At 38.7% G+C, this 26,167-nt stretch overlaps 1 protein-coding gene across 1 annotated transcript; it reads left to right on the top strand.

Moving 5' to 3' along the window:
• Positions 1-497: 497 nt before the first annotated feature.
• LOC127808304 (THO complex subunit 5A) lies at positions 498-25,859 on the top strand. Its single transcript, XM_052346789.1, has 8 exons — positions 498-837; positions 1,269-1,559; positions 21,622-21,958; positions 22,634-22,971; positions 23,109-23,368; positions 23,718-24,318; positions 24,420-24,554; positions 25,197-25,859. The coding sequence occupies exons 1-8, from the start codon at positions 610-612 to the stop codon at positions 25,461-25,463; spliced, it is 2,457 nt and encodes an 818-aa protein (XP_052202749.1). The 5' UTR covers positions 498-609; the 3' UTR covers positions 25,464-25,859.
• Positions 25,860-26,167: the final 308 nt, after the last annotated feature.

Genomic DNA, 26,167 nt, shown 5'->3' with positions numbered 1-26,167 from the left:
AATTAAGGTCGAAGCAGTGATGATATTTATCATCTTGGTCATGCCACACCTCCACCAGTATCCAATAGTCTTTCTCTATATATTACACATAAATATATTATCTATTCTATTAAGTATAAAAAAAATACATAAAAATATAAAAATATTATCTATTCTATATCTTTTTATATAATATAAATATATAAAAATATACAAATATATATATATAAATAATATATTTAATTAATTAAGTAAATAATTCATTTTAAGTTTATGAAATATTGTCAACAAATTGAATTTCAAAATATCCTTTTTATTTTATTTAAAAAATAAAAACTTATGCAAATATGATTCAAAATATATATTTTTATTTACACATGAATAATACGAAATATACACTTAAACTCTAAATTATTTTAAAAACTATTTAAATATATATAATATAATTTCGATCCTAAACCCTAAACCCGGGGCGGGTCCATCCCCTTTGCCAACACTAAGCGAGTGTATGAACCTAGCCATAACGGTGGTATTAGGCAAATGAGGCGCAACCGGACCAAATTATAGAAGATTGGCGTGGTAGGGATAGGGTGTAATTACTGACTGGTGAGAGGTGAGATTCGAGTGAGTATGAGCGCGAAGATGGAAGAGGGAGGTGATGGGGTTGGGGAAGCCGGGGAGATTGCAGAGGAGCTGCCCAAGATCCGAAAGTCGCCCTACGACATGCTGCAGCAGAGCAGGGCTTCGGTGGAGGAGATCGTCGCCATAATGCTCTCCATCAAGCGAGAAGCCAAGCCCAAATCCCAGCTCCGGGAACTCCTTCCTCAGATGTTCCTCAATTTCATCACTCTCCGCCAGGTTACCCCTTTCCCACCCAATCCTCTCCGCTAGGGTTTCGCTTCATCTATTGCGTGCTTGAAATCTGTGCTAATCCCGGTGCTTTCGGAATTTCTGAAGCAACATGTTTGGGGTTTATTTGATTTGATTTTGTTTTCTCAATTCCAAACCATCACCCAGTTTCCAATCCCAATTACCAAATTTCAATCAACAGACTACCCGTGCTTGAAATCTGTGTTCCTACAAAGAATGACAAGGTTGAAAATTGATCAAATGTCTTCTTGGTATAAAAATTTCAGGAATCAATGCTTTTTTCCCTTTTCTTATATCCTTTAATCAACCTTTCCCTGATTTTACATGTCTGCACTTAACACTAATGCAAGACAAAAATTGAAGTATTCGATTCTAACGTTTTCTTTGTGGTTTGTGGGGCTGGAAATTTTTTATTTTAGGCAAATCGCTCTATTTTGCTTGAAGAAGATTGTGTAAAAGCAGAAACAGAAAGTGTAAAAGCACCTGTAGATTTTACAACTTTGCAGCTTCAAAACTTGATGTATGAGAAAAATCATTATGTGAAAGCCATAAAGTCTTGCAAGGATTTCAAGTCTAAGCATCCTGATATTGAACTTGTGCCCGAGGAAGAATTTTTTAGAGATGCACCAGAAGATATCAGAGATCCTGTAATATCAAATGATAGTGCACATAACTTGATGCTGAAGAGGCTTAATTTTGAACTTTACCAGGTAAATGTTGAAGGCTGTGAACGTTTTGCATTTTTTTTTCCTACTTGATTGCTGTGAGAAAAGGTGCATAAAGATGAATAAGTTTCAGTTCCTTTGTTAATGTCATGTAATGTTCTCTTGGCAGAGCCCAAGTGAACTTTTTTGCGCTGAGAAAATATAAGGGCATCTGTAATTAAGTTGAATTTGGGGGGGGGGGGGGGGGGGGGGTGTTTACTGAAATTGAAGTTTAATGGATATTACTTTACGCTGACCTATCTTGCTCTTTATGATGTTTATGATAATGTTTTACATAATTGGCCAAAATGTTTGGTCATTCTCCCATATTCTTATGTGAATCTGATTTCTTCTTTCACGGGGGTTATAAAAGATAATGGGCAGCTTGAACTGCTAATAATTTTAAATGTAAAAGATAATGGGAAGCTTAAACTTCTAATAATTCTAATTTGCTGGGGAAGTTGAACTTGTCTATGAAAATAATCATTTGAATTTTCTGGGATTTGGTTTAATTAATTTGATTAGTATTGTGATAATTTGGATTAACCTTGAAATGCAGGGATGTATTATGTATTATGTGGTGAGATATTTGCAACTTTGTGGAAGCATTGGATCTACTGAATTTTATTTATCTTGTTATGTTCTCTTATTTCCCGTCCATATTTACCTTCTTTCTATTTTCTTTCTCTTCTTTTCCCTTCTCGAAATGTCTTCTATGTGCTACATTAAATTTTGGGATTAAAATCAAATTTCTTTGATTAAGAACATTCTTAGTGTTAAAGCTTGAGCAGAGTCAAGGTCAGGGTTTTTCCACCAAAGGTTTAATTGATGCAGTCAAGTTGACTGGTTGCATGCAAGAAGTGGATAAAATGGCCAATAGTTTTGACTAATTACTATTATTAGGAGTGCTATATGTATATTTTATATATAATAAGTTAATAAAAGAGAACTGTCAAATCCCGTCCTCTTGGGGACCAATCCCATGACCCTTCTATGAGAAATTGGAAGGGAAATCATCTTCTTTATCCCAAAACTAGGTTTTCCACAATTATTCAATCTCATCTACCTAGCTATGTGCAGAATTTGGCCATTTTATTTCTAGACAATTTCTGGAACATTAATAAATATTTCCTTACAACTTTTGACATTTATTTGTCATGGTCCCAGCTTGAGATATAAAATAACCATTTTATCCCTACAATCATTTTTACCATTTTCCCCTTATGTTCTTTCACTGGGTTCACTTTTATTGATCCAATTATACTCTTTTTCGGGTTTGAATTCTTCAGGGCGTCATAGGAACCATCTTGAGGGGGTCAATCCTGTACAAAGGAATAGGTGAAATATGCCAAGAGTCCAAGACCAGGAGTCTTGCTATAAACTAAGAAAGCAAATAACAATCACTCCAAAATTGTATAATGTAGGAAACCATAAGGGTTATCTGTCCTCAACCAAGACAACAAAGTGGCAAAGAGGCTGCTCTTTAGCCGTAGAACCAAACACTTCATGTACTCAAATGTCTTCTGTATTTCTTGCATTCTATGCATGTCTAGATGTATAAAGGGATAGTCATCCAAATCATCCTCTGCAAAGCAGACAGGTAGCTATTAAAATTATTTCAATATTGGACCTTGTACATATAATAGTTTCGAATCGAATCTCCTTAGAAAGAAGATCCTTTGTCTCATGGTAACTTGCTCCAGTCCCCTTACGAAGCTTTTGTTATTGGGTTAGCCATACACTTCACATGTTTCTAGCCATTCACATGGCATCATCAAATGATACAAATCTTGGATAAGAATCCACAACACACTATATGGTGGCAAGTTTGACCCAATGTAGATGCCAAATGGCAAAGTTGAAGCACCAAACTTTCCAGGTCACTCATGCTTAGTTGTCAAAGTTGTGCTTGAGGCATGCCTAGGCTCTCAAGGCTCAACTGAGGGTGGCTTGTTCTATAAGGCATGCGCCTAGGCGCTAACACCTTACCTAAGGCGCAAGGCATAGGCCTTTTACTCCTATGTAATTTTTTTTTTTTTTTGGAGGTTTTGTGGACTTGTTAAAATCTAACCAGTAAGAACCAGAAAAAATTAAAAGAAATTTGAGAAAACAATAAAACACCGTATTATTTGGTTAAATAGTGTTGGTTATTTCTTATTTATGATTCTATAGGTTTGCATTTACCACTTCATAAGTATATATTGAAAATAATGATGTTTAAGTATTTTTATACAGTTCTTTAAATGTGCGCCTTGCCCTCGCATCTAAGAAAGCCCTCGCCTGCGCCTTATGCCTCACGCCCATGCCCCTCATTGTGACTTGAGCCTTTGACGACTATGCACCCATCAATGTAAGGGGATATGTTACACTAACTTACCACTGCTCCTACAAAGGTGGTAATACCATTCTAGCACTTCCAGCTTGTGCTTCCATAGATTATCTCTCGACTTTCAAAGGAAAGTCTGGAGATCCTTCTTCCAAAGAACACCATAAAAAGAGTGGACAGATGGTCTCTGCACCCATCTATTCTCCCCCTAATCTATCATAGGATAGCCTTGGAACAAGTAATGAGAAGCTTGCAATGAATTTCCTAGTCTTGAAATTTACATCTAAACCTCAATGACTGTGATACTCCACTAGGATTGACGAAAAAGCAAATTTCCACTGTAGCTTTCCTTATTAGTGGCTACCTCGTAGAGATTCTGGCAAAGTTCATAAATGGCAACATTATTGTTTGAAAATTATAAGAAAGCCTTCTCACAGTCCACATATTGTTAGAAGGGTGAATAAGAAGCTCCCAGGGTCTCACTTAAAATATTATTTTTGTAAAATGACAGAAGTTTTGAGTTTTAAATTAGAATTTTTAAAATAGAAGTTTAAGGGGGAAAGATTTATAGGTGTAACCATCTGTTACTTTTATTTAACTTGTGTCAGGATCCTGTCCTGACTTAGGGTTTGATGAAGAACAAAATGTAGAACGAGAGAGGGAAAGAGAAAGAAGAGGGAGAAAAGAATTTCGAATTTCTTATTTCTCCAACTCCTTCAATACAATCTTGAGTAGCTTTATATAACTATTCTATATTTAGTTTTCAATTACTTGTAACTGAAAATGTACAACTGTCTTGCAACTAATCAACTGAAATAACAACTGCTAATAACAGAAATAACAACTGCTAACTACTCAAGTAATCTGCTACAATTAGCTCTCCTATGAGCCCAATACACTCGAGGTCTTGAAATTTCCTTTCCCTTTAAAATTTTCTTGTCCTCAAGAAAATTAAAGAAATAGAGCAACTTGAGGAAATTGAGCTAGGAGATCTGGCATATATTCCCAACTATTGTTATCCAGGTGCAAATGGGACCATAGAATGAATACTTGAATAAGAGGAACTTGGTTCCTGTAGATATTTCTTGAATATGGCCTCTTTTGTGAATTCCTGTAGTTTTACCTTCTTTGCTGTCAGCTTAACTGTTGCAGGTTGTAGCATCTTCACTGTTGGCCTAAGTTCATGAACAAAGTAAGGTTCCTTAGGCAGGGAACCCGAGACCAAAAAATTGAGTTCGAGAGAAATCAAAACTTTATACATGTTTCTATGCTATCTAATTCTAATATTTAGGAGATAAGATACAACAGAAATTTAAGATACACACAAGATAAGATAACTAACACATCCTACTCCTATAATTTCTCTTGAATTTTAGGAACTTATCTAGATTATCTCTTTGGGGCTTCAATCCCTCCTTGTCACTACTTATCAGCACATGATTGGGGCTCACGTCTTCGTTTCTTATGTAGACTCCTTAGCAGTTACACTCTCTTTCCTCTCGATGAGATTCCTTAGTAGCCTAGGACTCTCCAACACCCCTCTCTCAAGCTAAGGAATAGATATCTCTCATTCCTAGCTTGTTAATGAGAGTCTCAAAACCTGGTCTTGACATGGCTTTGGTAAGCACATTTGCCACCTGCTCTGTTGTAGGAACATAGATCAACTTTATACCTCTTTCTTCAATTTCCCCTTGGATGAAACTCCGATCAATCCTGACATGTTTCATTCTATCATGCTGCATCGGATTGTTAACAATGCTTATAGCTAATTTACTGTCACTATATAGTTTTGTTGGTTGGGTTAGAGATATTTGTAGGTCCTCCATTAGTCTTACCATCCAAATTAGCTCACAAATACCTTGGGCAATTGCCCTGAATTTTGCTTTCGCACTGCTTCTTGCTACCAACAGCAACGATTTTTTTTTTACTTTTCCATGTAATTAGGTTTCCCCACTATTTTGTACAAAAACCAGATGTTGACCGATTATCCATAACCGATCTTGTCCAATCTGCATCGGAAGAACCTTTAGCCCCTCTTTCACTACTCTTTTGAAACAAGAGTCCCTTACTTGGTATTCCTTTCAAGTACCTCAAAATATGGTATACAACTACCAAATGTTGTTGAGTGGGAGCATGCATAAATTGGCTCACGATGCTCACTGTATAGGCTATGTCCAGGCGAGTTAGAGAGAGATAAATTAGCCTCCCAACTAGTTGTTGATTCCTTTTATCAACCGGTGGGTCACCATCCTTTTTCACATATTTCCAATTTCTTTCTAGAGGAGTATATCTTGGTTTGCATCCCAACATTCTAGTTTCTTTTAGGAGATCAAGAGTATATTTTTATTGAGAGATTACCATACCTTGTTTGCTTCTAGCCACTTCCATTCCAAGGAAATACTTCATTGTGCCCAATTCCTTAACTTCAAACTCCTATTTTAACTTCTGTTTTAAAGCTGCAATTTTATGAGTGTCATCTCCTATAACAATTATATCGTCTACATACACAATTAAGATGCATCTTTTTTCGTTAGCAGCATGTTTAGTAAAGAAAGTATGATCAATCTCACCTTGTCTGTAACCAAATTTAGTGAGAGTAGAGCTTAATTTCTTAAACCATGCCCTTGGAGATTGTTTTAACCCATAGAGAGACCTATGTAATTTGCATACCTTGCCACTTCTCTCTTCTTTCTCAAATCCGAGTGGAATCCTCATGTATACCTCTTCTTCTAACTCCCCATTTAGGAATGCATTTTTGATATCGAATTGGAACAATTCCTAGTCTAGATTTATAGCAATGGATAATAACACTTTTATAGAATTTAACTTTGCTACCGGAGCAAAAGTCTCCTCATAGTCCATCCCATATGTTTGAGAGAATGCTTGGACAACTAACCTAGCTTTATATCGATCTATACCTCTATCTGATTTGTATTTGACCGTAAACACCCATTTGCACCCTATAATCTTCTTGTTCTTTGGAAAATCTACAATATCCCAAGTGTGATTGCTGTTCAGTGCCCGCATTTGTTCCATCACTGCCTCCTTCCACTTAGGATTATTTAATGTTTCCTGAATATTCAGAGGTATAGTGACTTCATCCATAGTGGTAGTGAATGCCTTGAATTGAGGGGATAACTTGGAATATGCCAAGAAGTTTGATATTGGATGCTTAACACATGACCTTACCCCTTTTCTAAGAGGAATAGGGATGTTCAAATCACTTTTGGCTGCAGTGTTTTCCTCCTCATTTGTTGGACCTCCCTTTGGTTCTAATGGTTGGCTGAGTTGAGGAGCTGGATGTTTAGCTCGTCTTGAGTAAACTTTTATTGGCTTTTCTAGCCACAGATCTTTCCCTGAATCAGTTACCCCTGGTTCTGTTGAGAGTTGAGGATCTTGAGGAGATGATGAATTAAGATTGCTAGGTTCAAATGGTGCTAGCTGTGAATGATCAACTGCAACTATTTGAATAGGATTATCATTGGGAGGAGGAGAAGAAATTGGTAATGTAATAGGCATTGGCATGGTAAGACCCCAATGATTTTCTTCCATTTGTAATGGAGTGCTTGATTGATAAAACTCATCTTCGACAAATGTTACATCACAGGACACAAAGAATTTTTTGTGATGTAAGGCAAAAAGACTTATATCCTTTTTGGGTAGGAGAATACCCAATAAATATGCACTTGATTGCCCTAGGTTCCAGTTTATGATGATTAGGGCTGGTTTGATAGACATATACCACACACCCGAACACTTTAGGAGATAGAGTGTTGAGAATTCGAACATAGGGAAAGATAGACATGAGGTTGTGCAATGGAGTTCGGTAATTTAGAACCTTGGAAGGTAGCCTATTGATTAAATAAGATGTTAGGACTGCTTCCACCCAATACCTGTTAGGAGTAGAACTAGTAAACACGAGAGATCTAGCTACCTCAAGAAAATGTCAATTTTTCTTCTTAGCTATCCCATTTTGTTGAGGGGTGTAGGGGCAAGTGCTTTGATGAAAGATTCCATTGGTAGTAAGGTATTGAGTGAATGGGTAAGAAAAATATTCCTGGCCATTGTCAATCCTAAGGATACAAATAGAGGATTGAAAAATGTTTAGAATGAGTTTATGAAAGTTATGAAAAATTGCACACACCTTAGATTTTTCTTTCATTAGGTATACCTAACACACTCTTATGTGGTTGTCAATGAAGGCTACAAACCATCTAGCACCATTCAAGTTTGGAACTCTAGCTGGTCCCCAAATATCACTATGCATCAAGTAGAAAGGTTTAGAAAGAGTGTATGGGTTCGGTTGATGAGTATTATGAGTTTGCTTGGCAAGAATATAATGATCAAACTTAAGTACCAACTTTTCTTTATTGATAAATAAATTTGAGTACAAGTGTTTCAAATATAAAAAACTAGAATGACCAAGACATTTATGTCATAACAAAATTCCAGAATTTGAACTAACAGTAAGAGAAAACCTAGGAGGAAATTGACTAGGGAAAGCCTTGTTATCGGATAGCCAATAAAATCCATCATTCTCCTCAGCATTGCCAATCATCTTCCCCGAGGATCTGTCCTGAAAGACACAATATAAAGGGAAAAATGTTACAATACAATCCATATCCCTTGTTAGCTTGCTTATAGATAGTAAACTACATTTTAGGTTGGGCACATATAGCACGGATTCGAGTTGTAAACCAATAGCACAAACACTCCCTTTTCCCTTGACTAAGGATACTGTACCATCTACCATCAATACGGTTAAATCGTTATCTCTAATATGAAATTTCTCAGATATGGCAGTAGATCCGGTCATGTGGTCAGATGCCTGACTATCTACCATCCAATAACTTCTATTCATCCTCCTAACAATTAAGGAAAGAGGTTAGTTACCTTTTTGTGCCATAGGTGCTGTGGGATTAGCTGCTAAATCATCTGATTCCTTTGCCATGCGAGAGCTATTCAACAATTTTTGTAAAAATTCAATTTGGTCAGTGTTATGACCCTAGGGGGTTAAGAAGGGCCTAAATGTAATTAGTAGCCAGAAGTGGCAAGGCCGTAATTAGCCTATTAGTGTAATAACCCCATAGCTATACCAATTAGTTATAGCTATATCCACTTGCACTTGGCAGTTACAGCCATGCGAATGCCTATAAAAGGATGTAAGGCACCGATGATGGGAATTATGAAATGAAATAGAACATAACTCTTTCCCTCCAAATTTTCTTTCTACTTTCCTCTAAATTCTCTCCTATCATTCAAACTATCTCTCTCCCTCCAATTTGAATTCATTAACTACATCATTCCCGATTTGCATAAGTTTCAGATCCGAGACTTATCATTTGGTATTAGAGTGGAACATCCTCGGCGATTGAAGCGGATAGTACTTGAGTAGAATTAATGGCGGAAGGCACATGTATGAAGCAACTTGAGACGTGCCTGGAGGCGCTGGAGTTTGGAATGAATCAAACTCATGAGGCGATTGCGCAAGGCCAGGAAGATCAAGTTGCTGCTAGAGAAGCGATGCAAAGGGAATTGGAGAAGCATCGGGAAACCATCGATCAGTATGGCTAGAGGATCCACGACATATTCAATATGCTCTCCGCCCTTCCACAATTCAGGTTGCCACCTGAATTTCCTCCACGATTGACAACTGAACCTAGCCATTTCAGCCACAGAATACTTCCACGACTTGACGGACTTATGGAGTCGAGTGAGCCGTCAGAAATGGACACTGGGGCACCGGTAAGAGGTCTGAATTCTTACACTCATATGCCTCATCTAGAGATTCCTTTGTTTGACGGATCCAAGCCGAGGTGGAGGATCCGCTGATGCGAGAGATTCTTCCAGTTATATAATGTGGCCGAAGGACAGAGGATCACCATGGCAGCGGCATATCTCGATGATACTGCCGACTCATGGTATCAAGGGTGGACTAAGGCGAGGGAGGTGGAAGCAAGATGGAATGAGTTCTCGGAAGAATTGTGTGTCAAGTTCGGGGAGAAGGACATGTCCAACGTGATCGGGGAATTTAAGATGTTGAAACAACGGGCATGGTGACCGACTATCTTGATAAGTTTGAGGAACTGAGAGCGCTCATGTGGAACGCACAACCGTGTTTAACGGAACAGTACTTCGTTTCAAACTTTGTGAGTGGCCTCAGAGGAGAATTATGATCGATGGTGAAGATGATGCTGCCTACGACTGTGAGGCAAGCCGCGGAAAAAGCCAAGCTCCAAGAAGCAACGTTAGAAGCCATATTTGGGAGGGGAAAACCGTGGCTTAGAAGTAATGCAAATCCTTCCCCATTGTTAGGAATGGGAATAGATTCGAAGGGAATGAGTGCTGGGGTAGCACCAGGACCCCCTAAGACAAATTACAATGGCACAAGAGGTACCACAATGGAATAGAGAAGACAGCTTGGGCTATGTTACAAATGTGGTGATAAGTATGGAATTGGCCATCAGTGCAAATGGCAACTATTGAAAATGGAAGGCAAGGAAGAGGAAGATGATGAGGAAGAAGGGGAGATCAAGGAGGAAGACCTGGAGTTGGTAAAAGAAACAGAGGTAGAAGATGAAGGAGGGGAGATATCCTTCCATGCATTAAAAGGAGAACCCACAGGGAAGATAATAAAAGTCAAGGGAGAAGCTGGAAGGAGGAAGTTGATAGTCCTCATAGATAGTGGCAGCACATATAGCTTCCTGAGTGAAGCCACTGCCACTGATCTTCAGTGTGAATTAATGGCCACCACACGATTGTCCATCACGGTGGCCAATGGGAACCGGATGCTTAGCCACTACAAATGCGCAGGGTTTTAGTGGTTCATTCAAGGGCAGGAGTTCTCAATGGACCTAAGGGTGTTGGAATTAGGAGGCTGTGTGGATTGCATGAGGACCATCAGCCCCCTTACGTTTGATTTCAATAAGCCAGAAGTGACAGTGGAGGTGGAGGGCAAGAAGCTAACATTGGTGGGAAGCCTGGAGTTAGGGGAATGTAGAATAATCACGGGGAAAAAGTTGCAAAAATTGCTTGCAAAAGGGAAGTACCGCATCTCACAGCTATTCTCCATTCACGCTGTGGAAATGGAGGAGACGAGCTACATGGAAATAAGAGGCAATGAGAAGAAGAAAGAGGAGACAGAACCACTTCAAGAAGAGGTAACCTCCTTAGGCATAATCAATGAACTTTTGATTGAGTTTAAGGATTTGTTTGCTGAACCTACTTCTCTTCCCCCTACCTGAGCCTTGGACCACGCCATTCCCTTGAAGCCCAATTCAGAAACCGTTAACATCACACCCTACCGCTACCCCCCCCCCCCCCTCTCGGGCCCAATACAAAAGTCTGAAATAGAAAAACAAGTCAAACAAATGCTTTCTTCCTCAATTATACAACCCAGCTAGAGCCCCTATGCATCACCGATTCTACTTGTTAAAAAGAAAGACGGCACATGGCGGTTTTGTGTAAACTACCGCCAACTCAACTCTCTAACCATCAAAAACAAATTTCCTATCCCCATTATAGAAGATTTGATGGATGAATTCCATGGCGCAACTAGTTTTTCTAAGCTAGATTTACGATCTGGGTACCACCAAATTAGAATGAACCCTTCTAACACTCATAAAACTGCCTTTCGAACTCATCAAGGCCTTTATGAATTCCTTGTTATGCCTTTCGGCCTCACTAATGCCCCAGCTACCCTTTAAGCCTTGATGAACCAATTATTTGCCCCTTACCTAAGAAAATTCATATTAGTATTCTTTGATGACATACTAATATATAGCCCCAACCTGGAACTTCATCTTTTCCACCTAAGAACAACGTTTCGAATCCTTAAAACACAATCAATTGTATGTCAAGAAATCAAAATGCCTGTTTGCACAAAAAGAGGTTGAATATCTGGGGCATGTGATATCAGAAAAGGGAGTAAGTACTGACCCAAAGAAGATCACCACTATGACAAAATGGTCGCAGCCTACCAATGTTAAAGAATTGAGGGGATTTCTGGGACTCACTGGTTACTACCGACGGCTTGTTCCTCGCTATGGAATAATCAGTAAGACCATGACTGAATTGCTAAAAAAGGATAAGTTCTAGTGGAATCCTAAGGCAGAAATGGCCTTTACAACACTCAAGGAGGCAATGACAAGGGTTCCAATATTGGCTCTCCTTGATTTTTCAAAGCCATTTGTGCTAGAGATAGACGCTAGTGACACAGGGGTGGGAGCAGTGCTCATGTAGGAAGGCAGGCCGTTAGCATACCTTAGCCAAGCGTTAGCCCCAAGGCATTCGAGGTTGAGTGTATATGATAAGGAGCTAATAGCCGTATTGGTGGTAGTTGACAAATGGAGACACTATCTGGAGGGAGGCCCTTTCATCATCAAGATTGATCATGACAGCTGGAGACACTTAATGCAGCAAAGGCTACACACTCAGCTCCAAAGGAAAAGGGTTTCTAAATTGCTGGGCTTGGATTATGTAATCCATTACAGACAAAGGAAGGAAAATAAAGTGGTTGACACACTGTCTAGACGGGAAGAAAAGGCCAACTGCAGTGCCATTACAGTCGTTGTTCCTGATTGGGTAAAGGAGGTCACAGAGAGCTATGAGCACACCAAATAATTAAAGAAACTATAAGAGCAGTTGGCAATAAATCCTAACGGAAGCAGAGGATATACCATGGCACAAGGGTTGATTCGTTACCGTGGCAGGATAGTAGTTGGGGAAGTCCAGAGACTTAGAAGGCGGATTCTGCAATCCCTGCATGACTCTCCTGTGGGGGGCCATTCAGGCATTTGGGCTACCTACCACAGAGTAAGACAAATGTTCTTTTGGGTAGGACTCAAGAAAGAAGTAATGGAATTTGTGCTATCTTGTCCTACTTGCCAGAGGTGCAAACATGAGCATGTAGCCTTACTGGGACTCCTCCAACCACTAGCCATTTCAGAACAGGCTTGGGAAGGGGTGTCTATGGATTTTGTTGAAGGGCTTCCTCGATCTGAAGGTAAGGACGCCATCCTAGTAATTGTGGATAGACTGACTAAATTCGCTTATTTTGTTAGCCTCACTCACCCATTCACGGCCCAAGAGGTGGCTAGGCAGTTCCTTGATTCGGTGGTGAAGATTCATGGGATCCCAAAATCAATAGTGTCCGATAGGGACAAGATTTTTACAAGCCATTTTTTGCAAGAATTGTTTAAAAACCTAGGCGTAGGGCTGCATATGTCTACGACATATCATCCGGAGACGGACGGACAAACGGAGAGGGTGAATCAATGTTTGGAGTCCTACCTACGTTGAATTTGTTTTGCTAAGCCTAAGAGTTGGGGCATATGGCTCTCCATGGCACAGTGGTGGTACAATTTTAGCTACCATAGTGCCATCAAGAAGTCCCTGTTTGAAGCACTATTTGGATACCTAGCTCATACCTTGCCTACCTTGATGAATGCTCCCACAACTGTGCCAACTATGGGAGAATATCTATAGCAAAGACAGCTAGTAACTCAGCTACTGAAGAAGAAACTAACCACTGCTCAAGAGGTTCCTTCAGCACTCTTTCTCCTCAACCCCTGCCTCTAAATTGAGCCCTAAGTACTTTGGGCCATTCACTGTGCTTGCTAAAGTGGGCAATGTAGCTTATAAGCTGCAACTTCCTAAAGGGACGTCTACCCATCCGGTGTTCCATGTGTCACTGTTGAAGAAAGCAATAGAGCCTACGGTAACAACCAATTTCTAGCTTCCCCCAGTAAATGAAAATAGGGAGGTTACCGCGGAACCCCAAGCTATTGTAGACTGACGAATCACCTATAAGGATACTATCCCTCTGATTGAAGTGTTGGTCCAATGGAACCACTTTCACCCAGATAATGCAACCTGGGAGTACCTACTAGACTTGCTGAAGCAACAACCTCGAGCTGTCTAGCTACTGTCCTTTCTTGGGGATAAGAAAGATTTCAAGAGGAGGGAAAATGTTACGACCCTAGGGGGTTAATAAGGGCCTAAATGTAATTAGTAGCCAGAAGTGGCAAGGTCGTAATTAGCCTATTAGTGTAATAATCCCATAGTTGTACCAATTAGTTACAACTATATCCACTTGCGCCTGGTAGTTACAGCCATGCGAATGCCTATAAAAGGATGTAAGGCACCGAGGATGGGAATTATGAAATGAAATAGAACATAACTCTTTCCCTCCAAATTTTCTTTCTACTTTCCTCTAAATTCTCCCTCCTATCATTCAAACTATCTCTCTCTCTCTCTCCCTCCAATTTGAATTCATTAACTACATCATTCCTGATTTGCATAAGTCTTAGATTCGAGACTTATCAGTTAGTTGTTAAACCCATACCTACACCTTTTTCACCGGTGTGGATACTAGCTGCTGCATAAGCTGGTTTCTTCTTTTCCCTCTTAGATCTAGGTTTCCAGTTTGGTGGCTTCCCGTGTAACTTCCAACATGTGTTCTTTATATGGTAGGGTCAATTACAATGCTCACACCACTGTTTGTCCCTAGGATTGTCCTCTTTCCTGGTAGCAGTAAGAGCAAACCCTAAATTTGGTTCTTTAGCTAGAAGCATGACCTTCTTTCTACTTTCCTCCCATCTAACCTCCGCAAATACCTCTCGGAGGGATGATAATGGCTTGGTACCTAGGAGTCTTCCTCTCACTTATCCAAATCCGAATTGAGCCCTTGGAGGAAGTAAAAAATCCTCTCTTTTTCTAGCATCTTGTTGTATTTCTAGCTGTCAATCGCACACTCCCAACTTGGATCATAAAATAGATCCATCTCTTGCCATAACTCTATTAGATTATTAATATTCTGTAACTTCAAAACTACTCTGCTCGGTAGTCCTAATTGCTGCTTTATTCTCAGAACACCGAGCTGTGTTTTCTAGATCAGAGTAAATTTCTTGGATTGCATCCCATACCTCTTTTGCAATCTTGTAGAACAGATAGGGTCGGCCTACTTTGGGCTCCATCAAGTTGATAAACCAAGCCATCAAAATCGAATTCTCTACTTCCCATCGTTGATACTCTTCGGAATCTTCTCGTGGAGTTGGAATAGCCATTGTGAGGTAGCCATATTTTCCCTTGCCTTTAATCACCAAGGTGACGGATTGAAACCACTCTCTGAAGTTTCTTCCATTCAACCTATGTTGCCTGATTTGTAGGGTGTGGCTATCCATTGATAGGGTGTTAGTAGGTACTACTGCAGCCGAAGTTGTTGTTTGTTGAAGAGTCGAACTAATGGATGACTCTGCAGCAGTAGGGACTGCATTCCCATGACCTTGAGCATCCATATGATCCGAATACTTAGGCTAGAAAGAGTGAACTCTGATACCATGAACAAAGTAAGGTCCCTTGGGCAGGAACCCGAGACCAAAAAACTAAGTTTGAGAGAAATCAAAACTACTACTATGATTAATCGAGAGAGCTAACTTTATACATGTTTCTAAAACTGTTACAACCTGTCTCAACTTATTGAATTCTTCTATAACATTAGGCATATTTCTATCTCCGAACTTTTCACAAAAATCCTCCACAAATTTTGTCCATTGATAGTTGTCTCCTAACTAGTTCCATCTTTGGAACCAAGCATCCACAACATCATTCAAATACGTAGAGGTTAAAGTAATTCTCTGCTGATCCGGAATGTTACACAAGGTAAAGAGCTTTTGACATCGCCTAATCCACCACCTAGGGTTTCGACAGTCAAACATTGTTATTTCCAGCTTTGGCAATGGAAAATAAGGCTGATTAGATGCAGCCTGTACTTCCTGCCTTCTTTCTACAGCTCTTTCAACTATATTTTCTCCAATTACAGCAGTTTCAATTTTGAACTCTGAAGAACCAGCTGGCATAGGAACTGTTCCATCTCCTTGGAGGATTGGATCATTTTGTTCCTTCGGAGGAAATCATTAGGAAGAGTCACCCGAGGCAGTTTAGAGAACATAAGCATGAAACCATCCAATCTTCTTGCTAATCCATCCATTGATGCATCTAGCTTGTTCTCTAAAGATTGAATCACCCTCACTTGCAGGCTGCTCATCTATGCCTCCAATTGCTTCATTCTCATTCCTTCCACCATTAACTCCTTCCAACAATTTTCTGATTCTACTTCCAACAACAACAAACCGAGGATTGGTTGCTCTGATACCAAATTGTCAGGTTCTTGTCTTGACTTAGGGTTTGATGAAGAACAAAATGTAAAATGGGAGAGGGAAAGAGAAAGAGAAAGAAGAGGAAGAAAAGAATTTTAGATTTCTTATTTCTCCAACTCCTTTAATACAGTCTTGAGTAGCTTTATATAGCTACTCTATATTCAGTTTTCAATTACATGTTGTGACCGAAAATGTACAACTGTCATGCAACTATTCAGTTTTCAATTTTCTGATTCTACTTCCAACAATAGCAAACCGAGGATTGGTTGCTCTGATATCAAATTGTCAGGTTCTTGTCTTGACTTAGGGTTTGATGAAGAACAAAATGTAAAACGGGAGAGGGAAAGAGAAAGAAGAGGAAGAAAAGATTTTAGATTTCTTATTTCTCCAACTCCTTTAATACAGTCTTGAGTAGCTTTATATAGCTACTCTATATTCAGTTTTCAATTACATGTTGTGACTGAAAATGTACAGCTGTCTTGCAACTAATCAATTGAAATTTCCTTTCTATTATTAGCAACTGTTATTTCTGTTGATCAGTTGCATGACAGTTGTACATTTTCAGTCACATGTAATTGAAAACTGAATATAGAGTAGCTATATAAAGCTACTCAAGACTGTATTAAAGGAGTTGGAGAAATAAGAAATCTAAAATCTTTTCTTCCTCTTCTTTCTCTTTCCCTCTCCCGTTTTACATTTTGTTCTTCATCAAACCCTAAGTCAAGACAAGAACCTAACAATTTGGTATCAGAGCAACCAATCCTCAGTTTGCTGTTGTTGGAAGTAGAATCAGAAAATTGTTGGAAGGAGATAATGGCAGATGGAACGAGAATGAAGCAATTGGAGGCACAGATGAGTAGCCTGCAGGTGAGGCTAGAAATGATGGAGACGGGACTGCGCCGAACTCAAGAAGGAATGAGTTGGAGTCAAGAAGTGATTTAATCTTTAGAGATGGAGATGAGACTGCACCAGACTCATTCCTTCCTGTTGCCAAGGTAATCCTCTGGTGTTTAGCTACATTGTAAAATTGAAAGAAACGCTCACACTGCCAGATTCACCACGTTGACTTGGATCCATCAAATAAATGTATCTCCAACCTTGGCAGTGGTGTGTGATTAGTAGCATGAGGGGTTAATTCCCTTACCTGAATTCCTGGCTCCATGTCCGGCAATTCCTCTGCCTCCGTCACTCCATAAGGCCTCGGAAGAATGCCTTGTTTGGCCAAATTCGGGTTGAATATAGTCCTGGGAGGAAATTCTGCGGAACTGAGGAAGGGATGACAGCATGTTGAACATGCTACTAATCTGTTAATCCTCTAGCTGTATTACTCCATCGTCTCCCTATGCCTCTCTAATTCACGTTGCATGCTCTCTTGAGAGGCCGTCAAATCCTCTTGCAAACCATTTTCTGATTGCAGCCACATCTTCCCTACTTTGGGTGATCGCCTCATGCGTCTGTCATCCCAAACTCCAGCACTTCTATCCGTGATTCCAATTGTTTTAGTCTTGTCCCTTCCGCCATTGTTCGTCCTGTGCACCAATTCACTATGCCTACCGATCGATGGAGATCTGCGATTTCTACCACTGGTCGCAATTCACTGCAATCTGATCGCAACTTCTTGTCGAGGATCGCCGGCTATGATACCAGAATGTCAAGCCTCGGATCTAAGGCTAGGCCAATTTTGGAATTATAGAACAGTTAGAGAATTTGGAAGGAGAGTTTGAAAGGAGGAGGGAGAATTCGAGGGAAAGAGAAAGAGAAAGAGAGGGAAAATAAGTTAAGAGGAAAAGAATCAGCATTCTCATTCATGATTCCCATCCTCTTGCACATGGCCTTTTATAGGTTTCTTCCCTTGGTTGTTATGACATAACCGAATAGGTACAAGCGACTTAGCTGTAACTGCTTTAGTACAATAAGCTTATTCATCCTTAGTCTAATTACAATAGCACCCATAGGGTTGTGACGAATTTTTTAGAAACACTTTGAAGCTCTAGGGAAGAATTATGTGATGCAATGTCAATATTAATGCAAATTGCAATATAAGTGTAAATAGAAAAGGTATGTGTGTATTTCACAAATGAGGTGTACAAGGACTTATATACATGTACCCTATTCTAAAGTAAGGAAACAATATATTCTAAAGATATATACAAAATATATAGAAATCATATAAGTATATATAGTTAATTAATATAAATATTATAATCAAATCGTAATCCTCTTAACAATAGGTGTGTTACCTTTTAGTTATTTTTCCTTTTCTTTTTTTGATAGAAAGGCAGAGATTTATCCATAAGAAGAAAAGCGAGAAAACATAAAAAAACAGATCCCTGAAACAAAATATCCATTATAGTTAAAAAACAGATCCCCAAAATAGAACATCCATTATAGTTATAGTTATTGTAATACCCTTAGTTATCAAGATCGAAATTTTGTGTTTTAAGACCCTAAAGAAATTATTAGAACTTTTAAGGTAAAATTATGAAATTGTACAAATAGTGTTTATGTATATAATAATCTTGTATTAAAATAGGATTTTGGGAATTATTGGAATTATGGTAGTTATGGACAAGGTATATTTATATAAAATTAGTTATATCAAATTATATTATGCATTTTATGATAGTTAAATACATTGCATAAGTATATAGCTTAAAAATAAATTGAAATAAAATATATATATATCAGAAATTATATAGTATATATATTACTGTTATATGTATATGTAGGAAAAGAAGTATAAAAGTATAGGTATATGTACGTATGTATATATGTATGATATAAGGTGTATGTATATATATATTCGTATATATATATATATAAAATAAAAAAAAAATCCAGAAAATCTGGATTGTACAGAGTAGACGCGCGGCCAGAGCATGGCCGCACCTGCAAATTGGCCGTCAGGGAGAGGGGGGGCATTTAATGCCGAGGTGACCGCCGGGATGGCCTCTAGGACGCGCGGCCATCCATGATAGGGCAAGTCGTGTCGAATTTGGGCTATAAATAGCCATGTTCAAGTGAAGCAATGCATCCGAAAATTTCATAGCTTAGATCGGGCTTTTGAGGCAGTGTTTGAGAGATTTGAGAGCGGGGTTTTAGTCCTTACTTCGTGGGCAACATTTCTGGAGCATTTGGTGGCCAACGGAGCAGCTGGGAAGAAGATTCAAGCACTCGCCGGAAAATCACGCCTCGTCGGAGCCGCGCCTTCGATTGCAAATTTGAGGTATTTCCGGTTGTTTTTTCAAAGTTTTAAGGCCATATTTGGGTTCGGGAGGTCGGGTTTGGGGGGTAGGGCTTCGTTTCGAAGCTCGGAGGCTCGGGGGGGTCGCCGGAGCAAGGAAGCCACCAGAGAAGACGAACCAGGCGGGCGCGTGGCTGCACGCGCCCGCGAGTGGGAAGAAGGCGCGTGCCTTCCACGAGCCCGCAAAAAAAAAAAAATAAAAAAATAAAGAAAAGAAAAGAAAAGAAAGGAAAATGAAATAAATAGGAAAAAGTTTTGAAAAAATTTCAAAAATTTTCAGAAAGTCCGAAATATTGTTTATGTCTTATTTTGTGAAAACTTTTCTGAAAAATGTTAATTTTATTAATTATTTAAGTAGTTTTTCTATTATGGAAATAAAGAAAAAATAGAATTTTAATTTGAAAAATTCCTAGAAAATTCCAGAATGTTAGAAATATTATTTAAGGAATATTAAAAAAGAGAAATTAGATTTTATGAAAGTCTAGATAATTTTTATTCAATTTTGAAGAGATAAGGCTTAGAAATAAAAGAAAAATTGAAGAAATTATGAAAAATAGTGAAATGATATTCTAAAAATAAGTTTACTGTTTTAGGAGTCCTTGAGGGCGAGAAGATTAAGAAATAGCCGCTCGGCACAATTTTTGAGGCCGACACGCCTTTCAAGACAACTTAGCTGTAAGTGTACCGTTTCAAGCTTAGTACGATTATAAATGTTTATCTTCGAGAATGATTACATCATATCGACATACTATGAAATGTACCCATCACGTAGATTGCATCCATAACATGATTATGAAATGCATAAATATACGTTGATGTCATTGATCACTCGCATATGAGGCCGTAGGGAGTACGAACTATCACCGCTGCCTTACCAAGGGTGCACCCATACACCTCGGCTTCGAAAGAAGTGGCCGCTAAAATGGTAGGTAGCATGAGGGGTGTAGTTGACACCTATGATGAAAGACATTGTATACACACATGACATAGCATTATGTACCCTTACTTAGATGGCTCATCATCTAACTTGGGTTCGCCCCTGGAACATTCAACGTTCCAACCGGAACTTGCAGTGATGATACTGAGGTTGGAGATGTGTAGTGATGCGAGACATTCGGAAATGAGGAAATGTGCCATGTTATGATGTAATATGAATAAGTTTAAGAATTATGTATAATTGTTTTATTTTCAAAAGCTTATGTAAAAACTTTGTGATAAATATTATGTCTAGTTATTCATGTATGTATTGCCATGAACAGGTTCGATTCAGCTTCCGCTTTGTATTTATTTTCTAGTGTAAACATCTCGTTTAGCACTAGATAAGGTCTTAGGGAATTTCGGGGATGATGAAATAAAAAAAAAAAAAAATAGACTAAATTTCCTAAGGCATAATATGCCCTGAAGAGGTGGGCTGTTACAGTTATGCTTCTTTTTTTTTTGGGTGGAGGCCGTAACTTTAAGCCTTCTAACCTCAAAAGCAAATCTCTTTTGGGTAAAAAGAAATTCTCAAAATCAAATAGGATCAATCTTCTCTTTTAGCTTTAGATTCCCATTGGCAGAACTCCAGTTCTTTCCTTTATCAGTAACTACAGTTATTTATCAAAGGGAGGGAAAAGTGATTCCCTTTTGATAAATGCTGCTATAGTAATAGCACTCAAAAGAACTTGAATCTTAAAAGAAACTGTCCCACAACTCCCTGAATAATTTCTGTGCATTGTTGTTTTCATCTAAATGTTATTTTGTAACCCTATTTCTTCCTATACCACTAAAAGTACATTCTAAATTTAGTTTTTGGATGGAAAAACAAGATATATCAAATGCTCACAAAGTTCTGTCCCTTCCCTAGATCAGTTTTGGGCTCATAGCTAGTGGGAGAATATTCATATGAAGCTTCAAGTTTGTCACTTTAATTTCTTTTGTGGTCTATAGTCTCATACCATCTACAAAACCATTTAGTCTTTGTTAGCATTGGAAGAGTGTTTAGGATATAGTAACCATCTAGTCTTCTCCAGTCCCTTTCTCTCTTCTGTTCAAATCTTTTGGACACAGAATGCACCATGAGGATTTGTACACATATTAAATACACATTTGTTGCTCTAAATTGATGCTAAGGATGTTGTATTATATTGGAAAGTGTTTCCAGTTATTGTCATGTGTGGAAGTTACTACCAGTAACCAGAGTATATGTATAGGCCACTTATTTTTGGAGGAACTTATCCTTTGGGCTTCCATTCTGTTATCTTCTGGGTAAAACTTTCATTAATGCTTTAACTAACTCCTTTGTTATTTTCATTATTACTATAACTAGATTGAGAAATACTTACACATTCTTTGTATCAGCGCAAGGAATTATGCAAATTTCATGAGAAACTTGAACAACAAAAGCAAAAACTGTTGGAGACTATTGCTAACAGGAAGAAGTTCTTATCAAGTCTCCCTTTGCACCTCAAGTCACTCAAGAAAGCATCATTGCCAGTACAGCACCAACTGGGGATTCCACATTCAAAGAAACTAAAGCAGCACCACTTGGCAGAGTTGCTTCCTCCACCTCTTTATATAATTTACTCACAGTTCTTGGCCCAAAAGGAAGCATTTGGGGAAAACATTGATATGGAGATTGTAGGAAGTGTGAAGGATGCTCAAGCTTTTGCTCGGCAGCAAGCAAATAAGGATACTGGTAAATTAAGTGTAATTTATGGTTAATATGACAATTTTTAATAAGTTGTCAGTTTTCTTAAAATTTTCTAAGACCTGATTTGATTTTATAATTTGGCTTTGGGAGAGACATTAAAGTTTAATATGAAGTGTATAGGCCTAAATGAAGATATGACAAAATATAGAAATACATGGAAGTCTAGAATTCATGTAGCCGACCCCAAATAGTGGGATAAAGGATGGATATGTATATGATATGTATTTTTTTGTTGAGGCTAAGTTGTTTGAAGTGGTTTTTAGTAATAAACTTGTTTGGCTTTTCCTAGCTTATTGATTTCAATCTTAATGCTGTAGTACTTTGTTGAATAGTACAGACAACTCATTTCGTTGATTGGGCTAGCCGTAAAGGGTTCACTGTGAAACCAAGCCTGTCAACTGATATATATCAAGAGTTGTTGTAATTATGTTGGTTTGAACTCACAAGTCTTAGGATGTTATTATTAGCGTCCTTGGCAGTTTCACACCTTATGTGGCCACAGTGATGCATTCAAAACTAATTTTTGATTTGTCTTCCAACTTGCTGAAGAGCTGGAAAAGTTTTTATTTTGATCCACTGGTTCCTAATTTAACATTCTCCTAGTTTTAAATAAGAAAGATGAAGAAGAAAAGGATACTAAAATTGTTTTTTATGTACCAGGAATTTCTACTGATGTAGAGAATTCTAAGTTGGAGGATGATGTGCCTGAAGATGAAGATGATGGACAAAGAAGAAGAAAGCGACCAAAGAAGGTTCCAGGCAAAGAGAATCTTGACCAGACTGGAATATATCAAACTCATCCACTTAAAATCATTCTCCACATAAATGACGATGAGGCTTCTGATCCCAAGTCTGCAAAACTAATCACACTGAAGTTTGAATACTTATTAAAGTTGAATGTTGTATGTGTTGGGATAGAAGGCTCCAATGAAGGACCTGAGAATAACATCTTGTGCAACTTGTTCCCTGATGACACTGGCCTTGACCTTCCTCACCAGGTATGAGATTTTGTCTTTTTTCCCATTTTTCATAGAATCAACTTCCACATGCCCATTCTCTAGTGCTTTAGTTTCTGACTAGAAAGAGGAGAAAGAAACCACAAATTCTTTGTATAATATATTTGAATGGTATGCAGTCAGCCAAGCTCTGTGTTGGTGATGGCGTAGCATTTGATATAAGAACAACTTCACGTCCATATAGGTGGGTGCAGCATTTGGCTGGAATTGATTTTTTGCCGGAGGTGTCACCTTTGCTTACAAACTCTGAAATGCCAGGCGATGAAACGGCAAAAAGTGCCACTGTTGTATCTGGCCTCTCTCTATATCGTCAACAGAATCGCGTACAGACAGTTGTTCAAAGAATTCGTTCACGGAAAAAGGCTCAGCTGGCTCTTGCGTGAGTCACCCCTCTATATGTTTGGAGTCATGATCCTTCTTAAATAAAAAGTGTATATGAGGAAGATTCCACAATGTAGTCATGTTGAAATATGGGTTTTTTCAGTTTTGAACAAGCTGGAACTAATTTAATGATATTTATGGCATATAAATGCTCATGTTCTGCTTATTTTTGAATTTAAATTTCCTCTGCTTTATATGACTTCTTCACGTGTCTCTCTCTGGTGCCTGCCCTTTTAGTTATTAGTTTATTTATTTCCTGTGTCCTTGAATCTCTCTGACTCTTTTCTCTGTCTTTTGGGGTTGGGTATTACTTGTTAAAAACTTGGAAATGTTTGGTTGGCTTACAGGGAGCAGCTTGATTTACTTTCCAAGCTTAAATGGCCTTTGCTACCTTCTGAAAACATTCCGTGGGCCCTCCATACCCCTTCATGCAGTTTGCATGGTTGGTCGCTTGTAGGATCATCACCCAATCATGCTTCATCTTTGCCTATTGTTGATGTGGAAAAAGGCCAGGGAACTTCGAACATTGAAATGGATGGAAGATCTATTGCTTCAAAGGAAGAGGTTGAAAATGCCAGGGAAGATGGGGAACTTCCATATTTACTTCCAACCTCATCTATCGTAAATGATGTTAAACTCACCCCTGTAAAAGGATCTGATTTTGAACATTCCAAAGGGCTCTCTTTGATTTCAAAGAGTATGGTATCCTCACTCACCAGGACAAAATCTCAAAGTTTCAAGAAAAATGATGAGGAAGAACTCATACTGGATTCAGAGAGTGATCTCGATGAGCTTACTCAAATTGATCAAGAGACAGGTAATTCAGCCAGGATTGCATGCTTCGAAGTGGTTGAAAATTCTTGGGCAGACTATGGTGTGCAGGAATATTGTCTTTCTTTAACCAAGATTGAGGAAAATAACAAGAGGAGCATGAAGTTGGAAGCCAAGGTGAGGAAAATGTTGGTACAGCTCACATTTGTATTTGCAATTTTCTTGCCTCTTTGCTTGCTAGTGTTTTTGATGATTCACTTGAACATCTATTATGGCAGGTCAAGATAAGCATGGAATATCCTCTTAGGCCTCCTTACTTTGAACTGAGTCTTTGTTCTACTTTACCTGGAGAAAATCATTCTGAGGGTGACAGTTCTGAATGGTATAATGAACTCCTTGCCATGGAAGCAGAGGTAAGCAATTGAGAACTCTGTATCTAGTGATTTGATTTCTTATCCTAGAAAGATGGCTTACACATACCCACTGGAAGTAAAGGAAACATATAGAATGGTTTCTGAAATAAATTTGTCCTGAGATTGGAAGGGTGACTGCGAAACACTCTTGATGTCAGTAGTAAATTATGTGTCACTAAGCATTGAAAGGTTACGACTTTCTTATTTTTCTAGCATTTCTTGGTTAATTGCCCTACGATGGCTTGGACATGTGAGAAAAAGACTAGGTGTAAGACGAGCACAGATAATGGAAAAAAATTTGTAGCAAAGGATGTAGAAGACGACCAGAGAAACCTTTAAGCATAACATGAAATACAATGGCAATCAAAGGTTATGGCCGTGGATAGAGCCAGTTGGAGAGCAAGAATTCATGTTTGCCAGCCCCACCTAGTGTAATTAACTCATTTTTTTGTTTTTTGTTTTTGCCCCTCTTAGTTATTTACCAATGCTATAGATCTCTTCCTGAAGGGGCAAATGTTTGTGATACTGCAGTAGGTCCTTACCTGTAGCTGTATTTGTCCAGTGATTCCCCCTCCAATTTTGATATCTTTCCTGATTTGTGCTACAATTGTTGACATCACCCATCATATACTCTACCTGTAGGTCAATGTTCACGCATTAAAGTTGATACCTCTAGGTCAACAGAACTTGGTCTTAGCCCATCAAGTTTGTTGTCTTGCAATGCTGTTCGACTTTTACATGAGTGAAGGAGGCCCGAGTTCTGAAAAGAGAAAGACTACTATTGTTGTTGACGTTGGTTTGTGCAAGCCTGTAAGCGGAAGGCTTCTTGCCAGATCCCACAGAGGAAGGGATCGTAGGAAAATGATCTCATGGAAGGACAGTGGGTGCAGCCCAGGCTATCCGTACTAGAAATATGATTTCAGATCTGAATCAAACCCATGCATGCATGCACCCACCCACCCACCTGGTTAATGAGGGGAAGAAGAAAGGATTGTTGGTGCATTGTGCTATGCAGGCAGCATTAGAGCAGTGGAACCAAGGTTATGAAAATTCCACCCTATTTGGATTATTACATGGTTTTGGCTATATATATGATTGAACTCTCTTGCTACCGGCCAAGTCCCTAGAGAAGTTTTACATTCTCTTGTATCATTCATTATTAAACAAGTTTGAAAGCGGCCGTGATGCTTTGCTTACGCTTACTAGTAATCATTAATCAATATTTTTGTAACCGATCATCAAACAAATGCTATGCTTGTATTATTAAGTTTTAAGTTTGAATCTTTTTACGTCTCACAACGTTTACATTTCCTGATATAGACATTTGAAATTATTTTTCACGTACCATAAAAGAACTTTCACATCACATCTCGATCTCAGATTGTCGATATCTGCACTTCACCCACCCAATGGTCGGTCATCCATCCTTCTCATGATCCTTTTCCTATTTTTCTGCAGCCTTTCAGTGGACCGGGTTGGTCCGAATTTGGGTTTGCCCGTTTCCTATTTTTATGGTTCATTCGAAATTGGTACGTTTGATTTGATTTGATTTGAATGGCGCCTTTGTTGAACTGTCCCTATAAAATTTCTCACACAATTTTAGTCCCCCGTTA

Source organism: Diospyros lotus, chromosome 8, assembly GCF_014633365.1.
Source record: "Diospyros lotus cultivar Yz01 chromosome 8, ASM1463336v1, whole genome shotgun sequence".
Taxonomy (NCBI): Eukaryota; Viridiplantae; Streptophyta; class Magnoliopsida; order Ericales; family Ebenaceae; genus Diospyros; species Diospyros lotus.
This window is presented reverse-complemented; position numbering and strand designations above follow the sequence as displayed.

Bases quoted from the DNA above. Each gene is read 5' to 3' on its own strand.
- LOC127808304 (XM_052346789.1), top strand. From the start codon at position 610: ATGAGCGCGAAGATGGAAGAGGGAGGTGATGGGGTTGGGGAAGCCGGG. The intron at 23,369-23,717 runs GTGAGTCACCCC...GTTGGCTTACAG, and splicing joins AAGGCTCAGCTGGCTCTTGC to GGAGCAGCTTGATTTACTTT. The intron at 24,319-24,419 runs GTGAGGAAAATG...CTATTATGGCAG, and splicing joins GCATGAAGTTGGAAGCCAAG to GTCAAGATAAGCATGGAATA.